This window comes from Oryzias latipes, chromosome 1 (genome assembly GCF_053564925.1).
Source record: "Oryzias latipes strain Hd-rR chromosome 1, Olatipes_Hd-rR_3.1".
In the NCBI taxonomy this organism is placed as follows: domain Eukaryota; kingdom Metazoa; phylum Chordata; class Actinopteri; order Beloniformes; family Adrianichthyidae; genus Oryzias; species Oryzias latipes.
In genome coordinates, this window is record NC_136237.1 from 39,678,667 (window position 1) to 39,698,324 (window position 19,658).

General features: G+C 42.0%; 2 protein-coding genes across 3 annotated transcripts in view; one reads left to right on the forward strand and one right to left on the reverse strand.

Moving 5' to 3' along the window:
* Nucleotides 1-19,658, forward strand: part of LOC101174245 (protocadherin Fat 4) — a 242,581-nt gene that overhangs the window by 70,535 nt on the left and 152,388 nt on the right. The window lies entirely within an intron of this gene.
* Nucleotides 685-19,477, reverse strand: xpo1a (exportin 1 (CRM1 homolog, yeast) a). Its single transcript, XM_023954487.2, has 25 exons — nt 18,793-19,477; nt 18,068-18,201; nt 17,891-17,992; nt 16,705-16,777; nt 16,458-16,519; nt 16,314-16,358; nt 16,051-16,232; nt 15,602-15,650; nt 15,396-15,515; nt 15,022-15,150; nt 14,749-14,907; nt 13,885-14,067; nt 13,569-13,707; nt 12,417-12,598; nt 12,170-12,326; nt 9,680-9,843; nt 9,466-9,600; nt 9,189-9,372; nt 6,703-6,809; nt 5,047-5,241; nt 4,599-4,767; nt 4,354-4,488; nt 4,088-4,247; nt 2,340-2,436; nt 685-1,480 (listed from the first exon to the last, which is right to left on the reverse strand). The coding sequence occupies exons 2-25, from the start codon at nt 18,191-18,193 to the stop codon at nt 1,334-1,336; spliced, it is 3,201 nt and encodes a 1,066-aa protein (XP_023810255.1). The 5' UTR covers nt 18,194-18,201; nt 18,793-19,477; the 3' UTR covers nt 685-1,333.

Below are 19,658 nucleotides of genomic sequence, written 5' to 3' on the forward strand. Positions count from 1 at the left end.
AAACGTGATAAATTTTGTAATGGAAATCCAAAGAGATGCATCAAATCCATTATTTTTTTCAAAAATTATAAATAGCATTCCATATTTAACTGAATGGTCAGGCACAAGTAATGATAAAGTTTATTACTCAAAATGCTGGATTTGTAGGGGAAAAACTATCATTTTATTTACCCAATTTGTCCCAAATGGAGTCACAGGGTTGCTGGGGATTACACTGAAGGTCGAAAGTGGGATACACTCTGGAATTTGCCGGTTTATCCCAGGGATGGGAAAAATAATTTTATGAAACCAGATTAATTGTACTCAATGATGCATCAAAAATAATAAACTCAAGTTGTGCAATCATCTGACGATAGAAGCTTAAGTGGCAAAATCAGTTTTTCACATTATTTTCTCAATTCAATTATTTAAATATCACAATCAATGACAAACTTTCACTTTTATTTGGGATTTCTCATTACTTTGAAATAAGGGAGGGGATAAACGCCATGCTTGTTTGTCTGGTTTTATTTTCTTTTTTGACTTACATTGAGATTTTTGAAAATAAACTTAAAGTAAAAATATGATCAAATATTGTAAAGGACTCAGCAAGAACCAAACTCCTTTGTGTGAATGAACATGCACATGTTTAAATTATGCAAAATTTATACTTGGTGTTATCTGCAACAAATAACAGTGAAGCCGTTCTTTGTAAAAATAGCCACTTTTATAGTCAGAATACTCAGCTTTACAGTCAGAATACTTTGCACACAACTTTCCTTTTCAACCAAAAGTAAAACAAGCCAACTGACAAATTCAGAGCAAAAGAAGGTGAAAAAACAACCAGACAGAAAAATCAAGGTAGTACAAATCTGTCATCCTAAAGCATCACATTCATTCTGTACAGTCAACTTGGCACCTCTGAAACCAGAGCAAACGTTCAGGATTTTAATTTACATATTAACACGTGGAAGAGGAGATAAACTGAGCAAGGAGGGATTAAAAAATAACCTTTTTATTCTTCGATCTTTACGCACATGTGAAATAACAAGACGGACATGAAGCTTTAACAGCAAAAGAAACGACAAGACTTTGAAAAAAAAACATTTACTCAAAGTTTCGTGTAAAATAAGATAAAACAAACAAAAACTCCATTTAAGGGAAAATGGGATGGGCTGATCCTCATGTACATATCAACATTTATTTGGTCAAAGTTTTTTTGAAACTGTCCAGTAACCCAAACTCCTCTTCGCCATCACCCACAATGGCACACGTTTAAATCTAGTGGAGGGGGATCGGTAAAAGCAAATGGCGGGAGGTGACGTTGCGTCGTTCTTTGCCGGCTGCGCCTGTTTTAGTCACACATCTCCTCCGGCAGCTCGTGGGGGTTGAGGATGCCGGGAACAGACAACTGGAGCTTGTGTTTCTCCTCCTGGGCTTGGCGAAGAACTGCTTCTCTCTCTTCAAGGAAGAGATCTGTTGTGTCCTCACCGGCAAACTCCTGCAGGACCACACAGGGAGAGAGTTTTAGCAGCGCTCACGTCGAGTTTAAAAAACCCGGAGATTCAGCAGACTCCACTCCCACACAGAGGGAAAGGCGTCAGCGCTCGGCTTCCACATCATCTCAAAGGCTGTAGATTTTTTCCCTTTGCAGATTAAAATAAAAGCTTTCTTTGTCAGATCATCAGCATTCAAGTTTGGGATGAATAGGGATGAGTACCGAAATTGTGCCAAATTTGTATAGCTAACGCCGTACTATCTGTACCATAAAAAAGGCGGATTTCTGTGCTTCACTTTGGATCTGCGCAACACTTTTATTTGGGGCGGAGCTTCAGTCAGGCAAAGCGAGAAAAAGCTTGGCTGTACTTCACAGCAACAGACTTGGCGACACGATGGATTAGAGTGGTGTTTACAACGCTTAAAAAAATTTAAAAAATAGTTGTCGTGGCGATGAGCGGTGAAATGCAAGTTGACTAAAGGGTGTGTGAAAACGGAGATGCGGCGCAGACCAAAGAAAGAAGGAAATAAATCATCTTAGGCACATTCAAGCGCTCTCTTTTCACTCCGTTTCATGCCGTTTGGTCATCCTTCAACGTTTATGGAAACAATAGTGTTTTTTTTTTTCATTTCTGAAGCCCAGGTTTGTGCACCTTTAGGCACCAGAACCGTTTCAATGGTACTGGCTTGGTGCCGGATAAGATCAAGTCCAAACGGCACCCATACCTAACGGTGAGCCGTGCAACGTGTCTGGGTCTTCAGCTTCCAATCCCAATGACTGTTCTACTAAAACTCTGTACGTCGCACACAAGACTGCCTCATCCAGGGGGCTGGATCGGGTTTCAGGACCTGTGGTCACTCACCTTGATCTGCACGAGGAAGTCCCTCAGGTGCTCCTTAAAGGCTGGGATGTCCTGGTTTAGGCTGGACAGGCCCGTGACAAAGACTTTCACCTGGGCGCTGAAAGACAAGAGAAAAGCAGACGTTTGTTCCAGGAAGCCCACTGCTCTGCTCGGCCGGTGTTGTCGCCAGGGTGACACCTATGTAACAATCGCTCTTTGACAAGCCGTAACTCTTCAACGTGAATCAGCTGACTGCCGCGTAGAAAAGCGGCTTCATATCAGCTTTGCACCAATATTGCTAACAAAGTGTTGCATATCAGCGCAACGCTGCTTTTCTCTGCTTCATAATCCGCAGAATTGCATTGATGCATTAAAAAGTTAAAGAGTCACTGAAGTCAAAAGAATGTAAACACTGGAGCTAAATTAGCTAAGGTGCTCAAGGTTAGTATCTAAACTCATTTTGATTCAGACTAGTTCCAGTTTAAAAATAAACATGAAAAGCATCTAAAACCTCAGAAATTTATTAGGAAAACTAAGCTCAAGGTGGCATTTCTGAGTATTTCATTATTCAAATTGTTGGGAAGAAGACAAAAAAATATTTGTGTGACAGAAAATGCGCTGGGCGGGCCACAAAGCTCTGCTCCATTCTGATGCATTCACTTGTAGATGACTAGATCCATGGACGTCTCCGTTTTCCTCATCTGAGCGGGAATCTGGCTCAAAACTGCACGGCTCCGATACTGCGCACAATTTTGGTTGCGCTGCCAAAGCTGGGTTGGGGTTGTTAGGGGCTGTAGGCTAGCGGGAGAGCGTGTGTAAACAGATGGGTGATGGGAGGGGGGGGGTTGCTTCTCACCAATGGTCCCGCCCAGAACTCAGAGGTACATATGTGATGAACTACAGTGGTCCCTCGCTATAACACGGTTTACTTTTCACGGTCTCGCTACTTCACGGATTTGCATCCTGCATTGTGTTCTGCATTCTGATTGGCTAAAAACTCACTCCGCTTCTTCTCTACCTGTGCGTCAATAACGTTGCAGTTTAATATGTACACGTACGTAAATCAGCTTGCCAAATTTACATTACGTACGTGCAAATTCTCTTGCAATTTGGAGTTTCTCTAAAACCCATAGAAAAAGAGCGACAACAACAACTGTCTATCACTGTGTTTTTCTCCCGAACAAACACAGCTGCACCGCGGGCTTCAAAAGAAGAAAACACTGCAGAGCGGAGTCAGGATGCAGCGGCTCAGTCTGAAGAGCAGTGAAATACAGCTGAGTCACTATTTGTCCAATTGTACTTTGTATTTTTTTCATAATGATTTTAAATTTTCTCCCGTTTAATCCAATTACTCGGGTCGCGGTGGGCGGGGCTAATCTCCGCAATTTGAAGCCTTCTGTTCACATTGATGATTAAAATTATTTGACAGTACAGTACAGAAGTTAATCGTTTCTAAAGTACTTTTATTTGTGAAACAAATGCTTGAGCCTGTAAAATGGTTTGTTCTTTCTTTTCAATGTATAATGTAGTATTTAATTGTTCAATAATTGTAAAAAAAAAAATAGAGGTTTCTACTTCACGGATTTTGCCTATCACGGGTTCTTTTTGGAACGTAACCCCCGCGAAAAACAAGGGTTTACTGTACTGCAGAAACTGTCTTTAGCAGCATTATTATTATCAAAAGACAACTTTGGAAATAGATCTAAAAATGATGGTAGTGGGACTTTAACTGCAGTATAAATGGAATAAGAAGTCCTAAGTCTACTTACTCTTGTAAGTGTGGGAAGGCCATTTTCAGCAGATTGGCGACGTACTCCCTGACATGCAGTAAGTTGTTGGTGGGATGGGTGGTGCTCAGAGCCACGCTGACTTTGTTTTCCTCAACTAGGTTAAACATGTAGGCCAAGATGGTGGCGTGCATGGTTAGACCTGAATACCAGAAAAAAAAAAAAACATCAAAATTGATTGGGAGAAACTCCAATGAAAAGCAACTTTAGCATCGTGCAGCCAGAAGATCCGTGGCGTGTTTGCTGACCTGCAGTGTGAGATGTGTCGGTGACCACGGAGAAGATGTGCTGCAGGATGTCGCAGAAGTATGTCTGGTAGAAGCTCTGTGCCGCCGCCTCTTCTGCAGACACGTTCTGAAGGAGTGTGTAGAGGATCTGCAGACCTGCGCAAAGTATTGGTAGAGATTTGAGCTGTAACCATCTGAACGTCTGATTGACCAAAAAAATGATAAAAAAAATAAATAACCGAGAGCCTCTCAGTCTGTCACCACACCTGTGTCAGCCACATTCCTCATGGTGTGCTTAAAAGCCCAGATAATGGAGTCCAGAATGAGTTTAAACTGTGCTGGAGCAATGGCCAGGAAAGCTGGGAAGCACTGGGAGGTGGCGGCTTGAAGAAGGTAGAAGAAATGAGTTCTGTGCTCCGGGAATTCTTCAAAGTCCTGATCATGTGGGAACAAAAGAGGAGGAAGTTTGAGCGCACATAGATTCAAAGAGCCAAATTCTTGACCTCTTAGGTTTTTCTGTTATCAGACACGGTTGTGGTTTTTCACATACCTGGGGGCTCGTCCGGGACGAGCCCCCAGGTATGTGAAAAACCACACTCGTGTCTGATAACAGAAGAACCTAAGAAGTCAGTTCATAATACAGACACTATGAACTTTATTGAAGTAAGCCTAATTATTTTCCAGGTGCTCTGGTCCGGTCTGACGCAGACGTACCTTGTTGATCATGTTCAAAGTGCACTCAAAAACCGCATCAAAGATCTTGGGGATTTCGCCGGTGATGTGTACTCCCAGCTTGTTGACGATGGTTGCCATGGTGCTCAGGACCTCAGGCTCCCTGGCAGCGGGGACGTTCCTTTGGTAATCGATGAGCACGGCCTCCAGAAGCGGCGGCACGAAGTTCTCCGCCACCTACTCAACATGACACGGTTTCAACTGAGTCTCAGTGTAGAAACAAGCACAGCATTTCTTTTAATTTTTTATAAACACTAGAATGAGACTCTGTCGTTGCTGAAGTCCATTTGTAAATAACAGTTTGTGATACTGAGCTGTTCACACCAAAACGCAATTCGTGGGTCAGCGGCGGCCAGTCTCAATACTAGGTCAGAGGTTTTAAACGAAACGGGCACGGCAAGGCAGCAGCGCGTTTTGTGCATCGATGTTTCTAGAGATAAAATATCGGAACTTTGCCGAAGAATTTGCAGGAATTCTGCTTTGACCTGTGAACATTGACTATATAAGAACTGGAGTGAGCATGATGTCGGGTTAATTAAAATTATGGGATTTAGTGAAACTGAAAAACAGCTCTCGTCATGTACAAAGCCAGATACAACTTACTTCCAATAAACTTACAGCAAATGTTCAAAGACAGAGACGGGAGTTACAATCTAAGAAAAAAACTGAATTTCAAAAAGCAGTGCATACGAACAACAAAAAAGAAAATGTGTCTAATTGTGGTGTAGATCTATGGAATGGATTGGATGAAGGTTTAAAACAAAGCAAAAGTTTACAAATATTCAAAAAATACCACAAGAAGTCACTATTGGAACTGTATAAGGCCAGAAACGCTTAAACAAAAAATGTCACTTTAGCACAGTTGCCATGCAGAATTGTACTGTGAATGTCTTGTAACTATCTGTAAATAGTAATACGCGTATTGAATACGCACATCATAAGGTTTTGTAAAAAGGGGTGGGAGCAGACAAGATTTTCTCTTCAACCCACTCCTTTTATGTCTTTTAAACCACTGAGTGTTGACTTTCTCATTTGTTTTGTGTTTGAAATAAACTAAACTGAAACTGATGTCACCCATAAAACGGCTCACTTCCAACTCCAACCGAGCGACGTCAATACAGGCGCCATCATTTCGCAATACGGACGCCGCCATGTTAAAGCCAGATGTCGTCGGTAAAGAAGTGATTGGTCCCAATCGGTCTGAGTCATTGTTTCCATGGAAACCACTCACACCAATCAGAAGTGAGCTCATTGGAAGTCCACAGCCCTACCACTAGAAAGCGGGCTATAAGTTTTAAACGTATCAGAAAAAACTTATCAAGAACATATTAAAGAAAGAGAGCAAGAATGGTTATTCTGACTAATAGAATAAGTAACAGCTGTTTCTCTAGAGACGTCTAGCAGGTCCTTCCTGTCCAGTTCTCATACAGTCAACGCTCATTACGTGTTGATGATGTCATCAGTTGGAGTCTAATACAAACATGGAGGAGAATCTGATCGTTTGTTCACGAGTTTCTGGAACAGACAGTGATCTCACTCCGAACAACCATACAGTCAAGAACGACGCTAAAGTTTGAGCACATTATAGAGGACTTTCCCAAAACATCAAAGGCAAAGCAGAAGGCAGGATGAGCTCACCATCTGTGGGTCATTGGAGCGACTGACCCAGCCTGAAATCAGCTTCAGGGTCTCCCTCTTCACCGTCCGCATGCTCCTGATCAGCGGCTGCTTCGTCACCATCTCGCCTGCGGGGCAGAAAAGATCAAATGTCTGTCAAAAACTCTGTCCGGCACACAGAAACAAAGAAAAACTGACTTTAGAAACCGGACTGAAGAAGAGAAAGATTTACCGAATGGCCGAAGGCTACAGTGTTCCCTCGTTTATCTGTTAAATTAACTGGTGAAGTAGTCAGCTTTCATTTTTGCAATAAGTCTAGATGTTTTCAGGCTGTACAACTCTTCACTACACATTTTATAGACTTTTCTCAGACATACATTAACATTTTGAGAATTTTCTCTCTTGTTTAAACTCTTAAAATTCAGACCTTCATTGAAAAATAGGTCCAGGATTTTTAGAATGAAAAGGATCTGATCGCGATTGAAAATATTTGTACGGTAGATCTGGCTAGGCGTATCCTTTAAAGGATCTGCAACACGGAAGACATTGATTGGCAAAGTCTACAGCCAGTCAAAGAAATGAGCGCAATGCTCTGTTTAAAAAGAAAAAAGAAAAACTCAAATAAAGAAATAACAGAGAGATCGCAAAAGTTGAACTGTGTTATAGCGAGGGAACCGTGTTCATGTTTTGTTTTTTTTTTTAACATGGCAATGGCCAAAATACAAAACCAACTATATAAAATATATCCCTTTTTTTTTTTAGGAAACAAGAAACATTTTTAAAATATTCCAGTCACTGCTGATAGGAGGTTTGTCTTCTAACTTTTATGGCAGGATTTTCTTTCAGGTTCACTTAAAAAGTGGAGTTATCCTCGTTCTCACAATTTAATGAAAAAACTTAAATCTAAAGATGTGCAGGTTGGACGTTTTGCATTTTGCCCATCGATGAGTCAAACAAAGACAGTAATAATATTCTGCAACTATTAAATCATAGCATTTCAATTCTTTGATCTAAATCCATTTTATAGAACTAAAACTAAATACCTCGAAAAATTGTTTTCTAAAAATTATCAAAATTATACACGCAGCAGAACATCTTGCTGTTGTCTAGTTCAACAATTTATCCCCTTCATGTCTGAATTTACTTCCAATTCTATCTAAATTTAAAAAAAAGAATTTGTATTTAATCAGCACAAGGCAGGAGTCGGCAACTTTTACCACCAAAAGAGCCGTTTGGATCAGTTTCCCGAAGAGATAGTTGTTGTTTATTTGTCTCCTCTGTCATTTAATGGGTTCTCATGAGAATTATTTCCAGAGTGACCACAAAACTAACATATGTTGTGATTAACAAGCAGTTAATCCGCTTCTCCAATAGATTTTTGTCAACAGACAATTTTCTCATCTGGATCAGGATGTTTTTAGGCAAAAGCGGCGTGTTTATTCTGTGATGTCTCGCCACATTTGAGACTTTGTTTGCTTATTCCTCTTTACACATAAATCATACTGACAAAGTCGTTGAAAGCTGACAAATCTGCCCAGGTGCCGTTTCTTCAGGAAATTCTCAAAATTCTTTATCACTGTCTTACCTGGGCAGTAAAATTGTTGGGATTACACGCCGGCGGGGGTCGTGGCGGTGACGCAGGTCGATAGTCACACAGAACTTTACTTAGAAAATGTCTACATTTAGATTTTTTTTTAAACCCAATATTCAGTCTGTTAGTTTTTTTTGTTTTGTTTTTAAAAATCATTTTTGCGAACTTTTTCCGTTTACTGCTTGCCGACCGGAGTCGTCAGCACAGGGGAGCTTGGGAGCGTGCGTTCACACAGCGCCCTTCCTCATGCCCGCTCACACATCCCGACGGTTTAAAGGCACCACAGAAATCGTAGAAAACAGTAGTTATTTTACAAAACCACAGCAAAGGGATCAAAGAGCTGCAGGATGTCGAACCCTGGTTTAAGGCGATGCTGAAATTCCGCAGCGATCCCGGATGAAACGGAACGTGGTGAATGTTTTGATGACATACAGAGTGAAGGGTTAAACATTTCTTCCACACGTCAAGAATCCTGTAAAGCTTTGGCTTCTTCACTTTTCTTCAAATAGATCTACACCAGTTTAAATGAGTAAAAATCTTCTTGTATCCTGGGTATAAGTCACACATCATCCAGCAAATCTTTTCCTTGGAAAAGGGTCGCTCCCTCTTGGCTCATCTCCACTAAACTTCACTTCACTTCTTTCTGCATCTTTTCTCTTTTTCACGTAGTTCAGTCTTGGTTAGATCCTCTAAATACAGCCACGAATAAGACGGAGGAGGTGAACAGCAACGCCTGTAAACGTTCTCCGCCTTCCATCACTCCCAGAATCAGCTTTTTTATGCGGCGCCTCCTTCAATCTGCATCATAACGTCAAACATCCACTAATCTAAGTATTTAAAGGCTCGTGAAGGTAAAGCTACACTTTTTTGGCAGTAATGTTTCAACGCGTCTGACGGTCTTGACCACCGCTCTCACCGTTGCTCTGGACGGCAGAGGAGATGTTTTCACTCAGACATTTGTAGACGTTGAGCATGTCCAGGTAGATGCGCCCCAGCTGGGCGACGAAGGGATGACCAACAGCTTTGCAGGCTCTGACGTTTGTCTTGAGGATGCTGCCGAGCTGGCGCACCGTCTCTGCATCCTTCAGGATGTCCACGTTCTGCACATGCGTTGCACAACAAACACAAGCTTCAGAGGAATGGAACTCCACTCTGACAGGTTAGACGAGGAGGGATCCGTCAGGCTCTCTTACCTTTGTAGCCTGCTGGATGATGCTGTCCCACACCTGGTTGGGCAGCAGCATGTACTTCTCTATCAGCAGCTCTTGAACCGACAGGTCAGTCTGAGCTCCAATCATGTAGCCCACTGCCTCGTAAAACGTGTGAACCTGGAGACAATAAAAGGACTTGAAACCCCGCCCAGCACGGACGATCAAACACCAGAGGAGCGCAGAAGACGATGCTCACCTGCTGAGGCTGCAGGTCACAAATGATGGTGTTGATGTTGTTCAGGATCTCGTCGATGAAGGGCATCACTTCTCCCACCTGGACCTGGACAAAATGCCGCCGGCATTTCTGGGCGATCTTGATGAAGGTGTCGCACGCCATGTCCTGCACGCCGTCGTGGGTCTCTGCATGCCAAAACAAAACCTTTTAGTGTGCAATTTTAACCAGACGAACATGACCAGATAGAGTTTGGGCTTCACTTCTCAGGATCAGGTACGTCTGTGTTCTCATTATGGCTGCAATGAGGTCAGAATACTCTGATATTTGCAATCTCTTCCTGAAAAAACGGGTACCGATTCATACTAGAGTCTCGTTAAAAAAAAAAAAAAAAACCATAAGTACAAACACTAAAGAAATCAAATGTGTCACCGGAAGGTTCTAAACTTCTCTAAACTATCGAGTGTGTATTTTGTAGTAGAAAAAAATTAGACTGGAGTTCATTTTACTGAAATAAGTTCTGAAAAAACAATTTTTACATGTACAAAAATTCTAATAAGTATAAAGTTAAGAACATTGTGAAAATCTCATGATGTGACTTCGTGTGTCCGTCTGCTAGCATGGTGGAGAAGCCGGGAGGCGCCTGTTAAATGTTCATCAAAAGGTTTTTTCTGATGCCAATAATGTTTTACCAGTTGTTGCTAGTGTGTTTTTTTCTGCTGGGGGAATAATATCTACGAGGCAACAAGCGCCTGCTGTGTCGGCGAGGTTCCATCTGTGGAGGCGCTGGTGAGGCACGTCTCCCCGCTGTACGCGGCCCCGCCCTTTCAGAGTATTCTCAGTATTCTCTTAATAAACATTTCTGATATCTGTTTAATCCTATTCTGTTCATTTTAAGGTTATCAAGCTCTCATCTGTTCTTGGTGGACAATAAAAGAAGTGAAACGAGTGGAGCTGTCCAGCGTCCAGCGTCGTCTCTTAAACCTGGTCGAGTTAGGCAGGCTTTGAAAATGAGGAAGAAAGTGATGTTTATGTTTTGGTTACTGTTGAAGTTAATCAGGAAGTTGACAGAAAAACGTTTCAGTTCGGCGTTGTTAAAGGTGATAAATGCTCTGAATCTATGCGTTTTCATCTGTTGTGTTTTGTTGACTCTGACCTCATACATGGGCTAAAAAGACAAACAGCAAACATGTAATAAATAGTAAAAGCTGTGGTTCTATCTGTGAATCACTGGTCTGTGAATCATTTCTCACAAACAGGAGCTTCACTTAATTCAGAAAAACTGGAGTAAAAGGGAGTCGATGTGGGAAAGCTCCTTCAACCAGTTCCTTTTTATTTCAGCTTCATTTGACTACCGTATTTCCGGATTATAAGCCGTTACTTTTGTCAGACGCGTTCAACCCTGCGGCTTATTCAATGATGCGGCTAATTTATGCATTTTTTCTAACGGCCGCTCGAGCAGACAGGGTCAGAGTGAGACAGAAGGAATACAGTATATGTGTGTCGGGGAAGACGCAAGTTTAATGTAAATTCCTGCTTTGTGAATGAATAGCACGAACAGACACTCATCATGGAAAATGCAAGAAGAAATGCAGATGACGCAGCTTTCAAGTTAAAAGCAGTGTGAAAAAATCCACCATCACCAAGGGGTTTGGAAAAGCCGGTCTGCTGCGTGACGGAGAGGACATCGCAAGCTCAGGAGAGGATTTACCTCAGGGTGAGAGTGAAAAACTGACAGCGACAACGAAGGAGACACAGAGAGCGTGGCGAAGAATAACTGACGTTGTTCCAATCCCGACCCCAAGGAGGAAGACTTCCATGGCTTCAGTGCACAGGAGGCGCACGCCTATAAGTTACTGCTGCTCTCAAGGACTTTTTTTTTCTCTCTCAGTGACTTTTACCGGTATGTTTTTTTTAAGCAGCCCTGTTAGTGCTCTTACTACCATATTGCTGCTGTGTTACTTCCGTGTCACAGGCACTGTTTGGAATAGAGCTGTGACGGTGTGGGATTTTTGATCACCGCGGTGATGAAGCAGAAGGAGTTGTGGTGTCAACACAAAATCCCCCAGCGCGTCGCAAATGGATACCGGTACAAGTAATAATTACAACACAGTATTCTTTCTTAACAAATAACAGTAACAACTAACTATCTATCCAATGAACTAACTATATAGGTGTTGTAGAATGAGTATGTGTAGGAGGAAGGAGCTGGAGCAGAGCAATAGGAGTGACAGCGCTCCCTCTTGCGCTGCACGAGCTCTGCCCACTTTCTTACACACACAGCACGCGGTTTCAGCACATACACATCCTCATTCTACAGCACATGTATCAAAGGGGCACATGCGACTTATGTATGTACAGAATGGTTTACCCTTTATAAAATGTAATGGGTGCGGCTTATAATCAGGTGTGCTGTATAGTCCGGAAATTAGTGTAATTCTTCACACACATACAAAAAACTTTTTTCAGTAAAAATGGACAGACAGGACGAGGTGTTATCTCTGCTTCACTCACCATGCATGAACTCAAACAGCTTGTTGACGACGGTCTTCAGGAACTTCCAGTGGGCTCGCAGGAAGCGCGGATATTGGCCCACGATGTACATGATGTTTGAGGCAATGATAGCTTTGTTGTCTTTGCCTCTTTTCTGCTCGCATAAGCCAAGAAGATCCTGAACAAAAACAACAACAAAAGACATTCCAACAGTTAACTCTAAAAGGAGACAAGAAAAATGCTTCCATTTCTCCTCCAGGAGGCTCACCTTGATGACGGTCACCAGGAACCTCTTCTCGTCCTCCTCGTGCATGGCGCCGCTGATGGAGCCGATGGCCCAGCAGAGCATGTTGAGGTTCTTCCAGGACCACTCGGTGCCGTTCACCTGGTTGTGGAGCTTCTCCGTCATGATGCGCTCGGTGTCGGCGTAGTCCAAATGGGTCAAATAAACTGTGCGACACAGAGATGGATGAGGAAAATGGTTAGCGTGACACGGCCATCACTATAGATCTGCACGACATGAGGAAAACCTGCGATGTGCGATATTAATGATCAGTATTGACGATATATCTTGCGATACATGGACAAATAGCAAAACAACCAAAAACATCAATTCTATCTCACTGCAACAGTTTAATTTAAATAAGAGTCAATATAACTTGAATTATACTCCAAATGACCCTCGTCTACATGGGGGGGGCGTCTAACATAAAAGGGCTCCATCTGATTGGTCAAATGCATAAAAGGGTTTATTTGATTTTTTAAATACCTAAAACTGCCAAAAGATTGTTTTAGCACATTAAAGGGAATCATTTATTGCAGTTTTTGCCGTCTTTTGCGGTGTGTGTTTTGCACCGCTTGCTATCGCGATAACGATAAAGTTGCGATTTATTGTTCAGGCCTACATCACAGAATATTAAATAGTGGTGGTTCAATAATTTAATAAAACCTCATTACAAATGGAGTTTTTGGTGTTTTTAACATGTTTCTGATGGAGGACATTAATAAAGACATTTAAGCTCAAAAGTGCATTTCTCAGTTTTTCTTTATTCAGTGTCGTGAATCAGGAGCAGTTAAAAAAAACGCTCATTGTGGCGTAGAAAACATGCTGGGCGGGCCAAAAGCTCCCTGCTCTACGCTTTCAGGAGCGAGAAGGGGAAGGGGGGCGGGATTCCTCTGTGCCAGCTGTCCCGCCCACAACTCAGAGGTTAATTTCTAATTAACTCCTGCCGCTCTGCAGAAACTTTGTCCAGGAACAGTTTTGCTTATTTTAGCTAAAAACTGCAAAATCCTAATTAAAAGACCACTGGGAATTATTTCGGAATAGATCAAAAGATGATCGGGGTGGTATTTCTCACGAAATGCACCCGTTTCCCAAAGCAGGTGCATTTCTTCTGAAAAGGTCTTAAAAAAAATGTACCTAGTGTTTCCCTCATGTTCTTGTACAGATTGATGGCGTCTGTATCCTTCATAAACTCCCTGACCACCTCCCCCTGGTCGTTCTCCACCACCAGCACCTCCTCTGGTTTGGCCATGCGGCTCACCATCAGCAGGCGGACCTACAGCAGCAGTCAGGGGACAAATAAAGCCGTTTGCTTTATTAAAGGAAACTACAAGAAAAACTACACGTTTATTTACTTGGCAAGAGCACACTTAGAAATGTGATTAAAAGAAAAAGTGCTACAGAAATGGAGGAGGGGAAAAACAAAGAAAGGGTCAAATGAATGTGTTGCTACCTGTGAGAGGACGGCCAGATACAGGTGTCGGCGTGGGGGCACGTCTGACAGTAGTGGGGTGCTGGAGGTGGAGAAAGGACTCTCTCTGTAGAGTTCTGCTGACAAGTGGTTCCAGTACTCCAGACAGATCTTAAAGATCTCCGTCTCCTCCACCTCTGATACCAGCAGCATGTAATGCAGAGCCTGGAGACGAGACAAACGGTCAGATGAGGCTGGAAAAAAAACAACCCTACGTTGATTCTCATTCCTCTGCAAACTGTAGCTTAGAGCAAAAGTTAAAAGAAGAATTGTTTTCAAATATTCAGTGGCTTCATTAGATTCAAATGACAATGTGGAATGAAGTGTCTGTAAAGGTAGGTTTAAATTTAAACATTAAAACCCGATCTGAACATGTAAGGTGCATAATAATAAAAGCAGTTTGGCACCAAGTGAGTCCTAATTACAAGAAGCAGAGAAAGGCTCATCATTTGTGTTGCACTATCACTTATTTAGATCACTGTCTTTATTTTTAAGTCATTTGTATTTTTCCTTTTTCATTTTCTACTTTTAATCTCACTCCACATCCAGCATTCCCTGTTCCTCTCCTGCAGGAACACAATGTAAAAAAGTTTCTTTTCCTAAACCTGAGCCACAAGCCGTCCTCTGGTACCGTTATTTCCTAAAGTGCATCCGTGCAGGGGTGTAATCATGGACCAAAGAGCCTAAAAGGAAGTTTCTGAATAGACAGGCTCTTTGAAAACAGGCGGCAGACTAAACGCCGCCGACTGAAACCAGCAGGTTTGTTCAGCAGCCGAACTCCTTTCCTTCCTGACCAGAAAACGGTTCCGTTCTTTTGTTTTGGGGGACTTTGGGGTTTCTGCCTACCTCCATGAGTGTTTCGCGCAGGTTGTGTCTTTTCTCGATGAGTTGACCGTGTTCTTTGAGGAAGGTGCAAAGGAACAAACTGAGGTTTTGGATGAAATTCTGTTCGTCGTCCTTCCCGTTTGCGTAGGCCATTCTGATGTTAGTGTTCAACGGCAGCATCTAAAAAAAAATAAAAATAAAACACATGCGTGATAACTTTGGCTCACTCAAAAAAGGTTTTGCTGATAAATCATTGCTTTCTCGTTGCGTTTGAGGTTGAAAATGTCTGAGCACCTGTTTGAGCTGGCACATAGTGAGGGTGAACAGACTGACAAACTGCTCCTCGTACTGGTTAACGCTCACGCCGGCGATCTCCGTCAGACATTTCAGCGTCACGTTTCGAAACATGGGAACATTCAAGAACTGAAACAGAGGAGAGCGGGTGAGTGAAGAGGAATCAATGCGCGTCACAGCAAAAGAATATGATGATAGTTTTTCCCGATAGATCATAATGAACAGATCCTGTCACCTGTGTGTTCATACAGGTAAATTCAAAGGACAGCAATAGTTGACTTTGGCATCAATAGAAAATCCTACATTGATTTTACTTTTCATTTCTATTCTGTAACGATTCAGCGATGACTTTCCTCAGTATTTTTTTTTTTTACCTTGTAGACCAGCGTGTTGATCAATTTAGTCTCAAAGATGTAACCTAAAGGAATCCAATTCAGAAAGCGGAGAAGAGTCTCCAAAGTTGCATGGACCAGAGGTGCATTCTGGGAGTTTTCCTAGACATGAAAAAAATAAAAGACCACATGTGAGAATTGATAAATATTTGTCAGGAGTGTTTAGCACGTCGCCCAAAATGTCTTACCATTACAAACTGGCACAACTGAAATATCTGGGAGAACTCGTTGCACATGCTGAAAGACAACGGAAGAGGGCGGAGCTTTTGAAACAGTTTTACAGTCAGTTCATCAGTTTGGGCTTAAAAGAAACATTTGAATTCGTTAGGGTTGATTGAAAGTTATCAAAGGCTCATTTGTATTTCCTTGTCTGTAACTGAAAAATCGTAGTCTAATGAGTTCCAATAACTCTTCTATTATCACAGAGCATCTAGATGGAAGTTAAGAGTCTCAAGGTTGTGCAAAATACGACTAAAGGTTCAAAGTTTGCATCTGAAAAAACACACCCCATAGTCAACCAAGTTACAATCCTTTAATCTACAGTTTACCAGATACAGACAGTGTTCATTTATACTGACGTAACACAAAAATGAACAAACCAACTCCTCACTTTAGGATTTTTCCCTCCTTCACTCACCTGTCTTTCAGGTGCTTGGCCTTTACCTGGGTCATCTGGCCACTGGAGAAGTCAAAAACCTCCTCGCTGAGCAGTTTGAGGATGATCATGTTGTTCTGACAGAGGCTCTCGCTCGTCCGACTCGCCCCCACGATGTCACTGATGAAGGTGGGCCAGTGTTTGGGCCACTCCTGCTTCAGGATCTGACCCAGTTCAAAGCAGAAGAGGCGCTGTGACATCAACATCCCTGCTTCCCGTTAGCGTTCCTTCACATAGACACTTACCTGCACGAGGATCATGTTGAGTTTGGAAATGTAAACTCCCTCAGTCTGAAAGTTTGAGAGAAAAAAAACAGCAAAGATTGAAGCAGAACTGACATGAGAAACACCACAAACAAGGCGGAGAACCACCTAAAACTGTCCGCTCACCTCCAAGCTTCCAGGCTCTGAAGAAGTCTTAATAATTAACCCGACGACGTACTTCTTGATCCCTGAAAGCATTTAGGGTTTAGTCTGAATGTGCAAAAGAACTGTTTATTTACAGTTTTATGACAAAAAACTTTTGAAAGCCGCCCAAGAAAAGGCAAAAGGAATAGAATGAAAATAGAAAAAAAACTACAGAAACCAAGTAGATCGGAAATATTGACCCTTGTGGGGTTTATGTCCGTAGTTTTACCTTCACATTGGTTTCTGGGAAGAATCTTCCAGCGAGTTTTGATGACCGTCTCCAGGATTTGCAGAGCATAGTACTGACAGGACAAAAGAAAAGGCAATTAATGCTTTGAACACAAATATTCCTCTTTAAAAAAAAAAAAAACATGTTTTCTGTGAGACCAGTTTAATAGAACAATTCCAATAAATTCTTTGGCTAAACGGCTTCTAAATGCCCACACTCCCCTCCTTTTGGCTATGCCGCCCTGGTCAAAGCTGCACGTGACAAATTCATTTAAAAAAAAGGCAGCTTCTATCTCTATAGCAACAATTTTATTTTTTTGTTGCCTTGAAGCGACGATGTCTATGTTATTCTTCGAAGAATCAGCAAAAGTAAATTTTTGGATTTCCTTAGCAACAGAGTTTTATTTTATTAACCACGCCCACATTACTAATATGTTCATATTCAACAAACCAACATTATATCCTTTCTTTCAGCTTGAGGCAGGGATTCATATATTAAATTTTGACATTTTAGTACAGAATGAGCGAGCAATGCAAGCTCGCCACGCTAAATGTGATCTACAACATTGAAAACCAGCATTTCTGCATTCAATGATGCACGAGGAGTTATGACGTTATGGATCAAAATCCCTAGGAGGAGTTGAAATTTGTAGACGGTACTACCGGTGATTTTTTTTTGGGAAAGTTCCAAGATGGCGACCTCTCCCTGAGGTCAACAAAATTTCAAAGGTGGTTGTAGACGCCACCTGGAGGCGTGCAGGTGAAACTTCGTGAAAAATCGCCGGTGCGAAAATTTGTCGGAAATTGTGAAAAAAGCCACCATGCTGTAGGTCCTGTAGCCGGCCCATAATAATTTCAGACTTCCTTTGGATACCCCCAACAGGTGTTTTTTGTTTGTGGATTATGAAATGTATACATTTTTAAGCTCCATGAGCCATTTTGGCCCCATTCTTTTTTTTTTTTTTGAAGGTTTGCCCGTTGTGATGTCATCATTTTTGCGATGTCATCTTTTTTCACAACATTTAAAAAAAACAAAAAAACAATCTGGTCCTTGCAGTCCAGAACTGTTGCAAAACAGAAAAAGTACTGATCTAATTAACACTCAATGTGCTGCAAAATTCTGACGGTCATTTCCCAAACAAACGAAACCTTATTTAAGCCTGGATCCAGGTTTCCTCCAGCCTTACCTTGGTTTTCATGTTCTGAGAAAACTCCAAGATGGTGTCCACCCTCGTCCAAGCATCCGGATGGTCCTTCAGGTTAGTGAGCACCTCTTGGGCCACCCGTTGCTATGGTTACAACATCACACATCAGTTTTGTACTTCAAAGGAACAATCAAAAACCAGAGAAGAAACCGTTCCCACCTGGGATCCGATGTCATGGTGCATGGAGTTGACAACGTTGTCCAGCAGGTTGATGTCCAACCTCTGAGTGAAGTCCAGCAGCTGTCTTGCTGGATGATCGGCCAACATCGTCATTTCTGCTGGCATAGAGATCCCTGCACAGACGGCATAAAGGGGTTCAACCAAAACTAATGCATGCAACACCTTAAAAACTATGGACTTTGTTTGTTTTTCTCAATACAGAATGATAAATGTCACTATGTTTGGGAATGATGCATAAAATGCTGCAACAGCGCATCCATGAGTGCAGTCAAACATGTGAACTTTCTGATCTGCAAAAAAAAAAAAAAAAAAAAGCCATTCCCTCCAAGAGCAATTTAGATTTCCGCATAAACCTTTACAATTGTCCCTTTAAAAAGTACAACAGAAAGTGGTGGTTTGGATGGCATGGTGTTTTATTTTGTAGAGTTTCTCCCGTTTTTAAACTGTCCCTGGATCAGTTCAGGGAGTAAAGTCACTTTCTTCAGCCATGCAAGATAAAAAATAAAAATAAATAAATAAATAAGAACGCCTCTACGCGGCAAACGTGCATCCCCACAGTTCAATCAAAAAAACTCAGAGTAAGAATAAACCGGAGCAAAATGTCATTCCCGTCTGTCTGATAGGCAGAAAAACTGCAGTAACTGACACAAACCGACATTTTTAGCCCATATTTGGTAAGTTGACGGTCCTCGGGCTTCACTTACCTGGTTAGTGCTCTGGGCTTGTGAAAAGAATTGGGTCGCTGATGTAACTCGGAAGATCAAATGATTATTTAAAAAAAAACTCCAAATACGTGGAAAATTGTTCTGCGTTATCTCATGGTACGCGTTTACGTTACTCCGCAGATTCGAAAGCTAAAGGCTAATGCTAGCTTCCCCGGATGACAACTAATAAGCCAGAGCAAATTTAACGTTTTCTTATAATTGATACTTCCGGTTATAATTGTAAAGAAAAAATAACAGAAGTTAAACTCTGTTTCCACATTCACTTTAAAAGCGTTTCCTTCGGAGTAATGTCACTAACCGACTCCCACTAAGCTAACAGCAGGTTAGCATGCTAAATAAAAAGTCAATGAGAACTTAGGTCGACTGGCTATGAAACGGTAAGCTAAGCTAACAACACAGATTCACGGAGTCACAGCGCTGTTCCGGGTCATAACAACGAATTCAAAGAGTCTCGTTTTATTTCTGGTTCTATTCGTGCACACTGTTGCACAGCTGAGATGTTTCAAGGCGTGAAAGGGTGCTCTTCCTCTAAGCTCATGCTTCCAACTGCAGACCGGCTGAAACCGGTTGAGACTGGGATATTCATTCTCGGCGTTTCGATCCGCGGCGCGCCGCGGAAAATTTGGACTGAGGGCACGCCCACTGACACGCGATTGGTCCGTTCATGCGTGTCATCACACTTGTCATTTGATTAGGTGGAGCTGTTGCCATGGTTGCCAGCACAACCTCTTTCAAGATGACCCGACCGAAGGCCAAGGAAAACAACAACAATTCTAGCAAAAATGCCAACAATAACTATTATTATTTGTGTATTGTTTAACTGATTTGGGGCTCAATGATGAAAT

Coding starts and splice junctions, on each gene's coding strand:
- xpo1a (XM_023954487.2), bottom strand. CDS start 18,193: ATGCCAGCAGAAATGACGATGTTGGCCGATCATCCAGCAAGACAGCTG. Junction 15,516..15,601: donor AGTTGTGCCAGTTTGTAATG/GTAAGACATTTT, acceptor TTTCATGTCTAG/GAAAACTCCCAGAATGCACC. Junction 6,810..9,188: donor CTCTGCCGTCCAGAGCAACG/GTGAGAGCGGTG, acceptor TCTGCCCCGCAG/GCGAGATGGTGACGAAGCAG.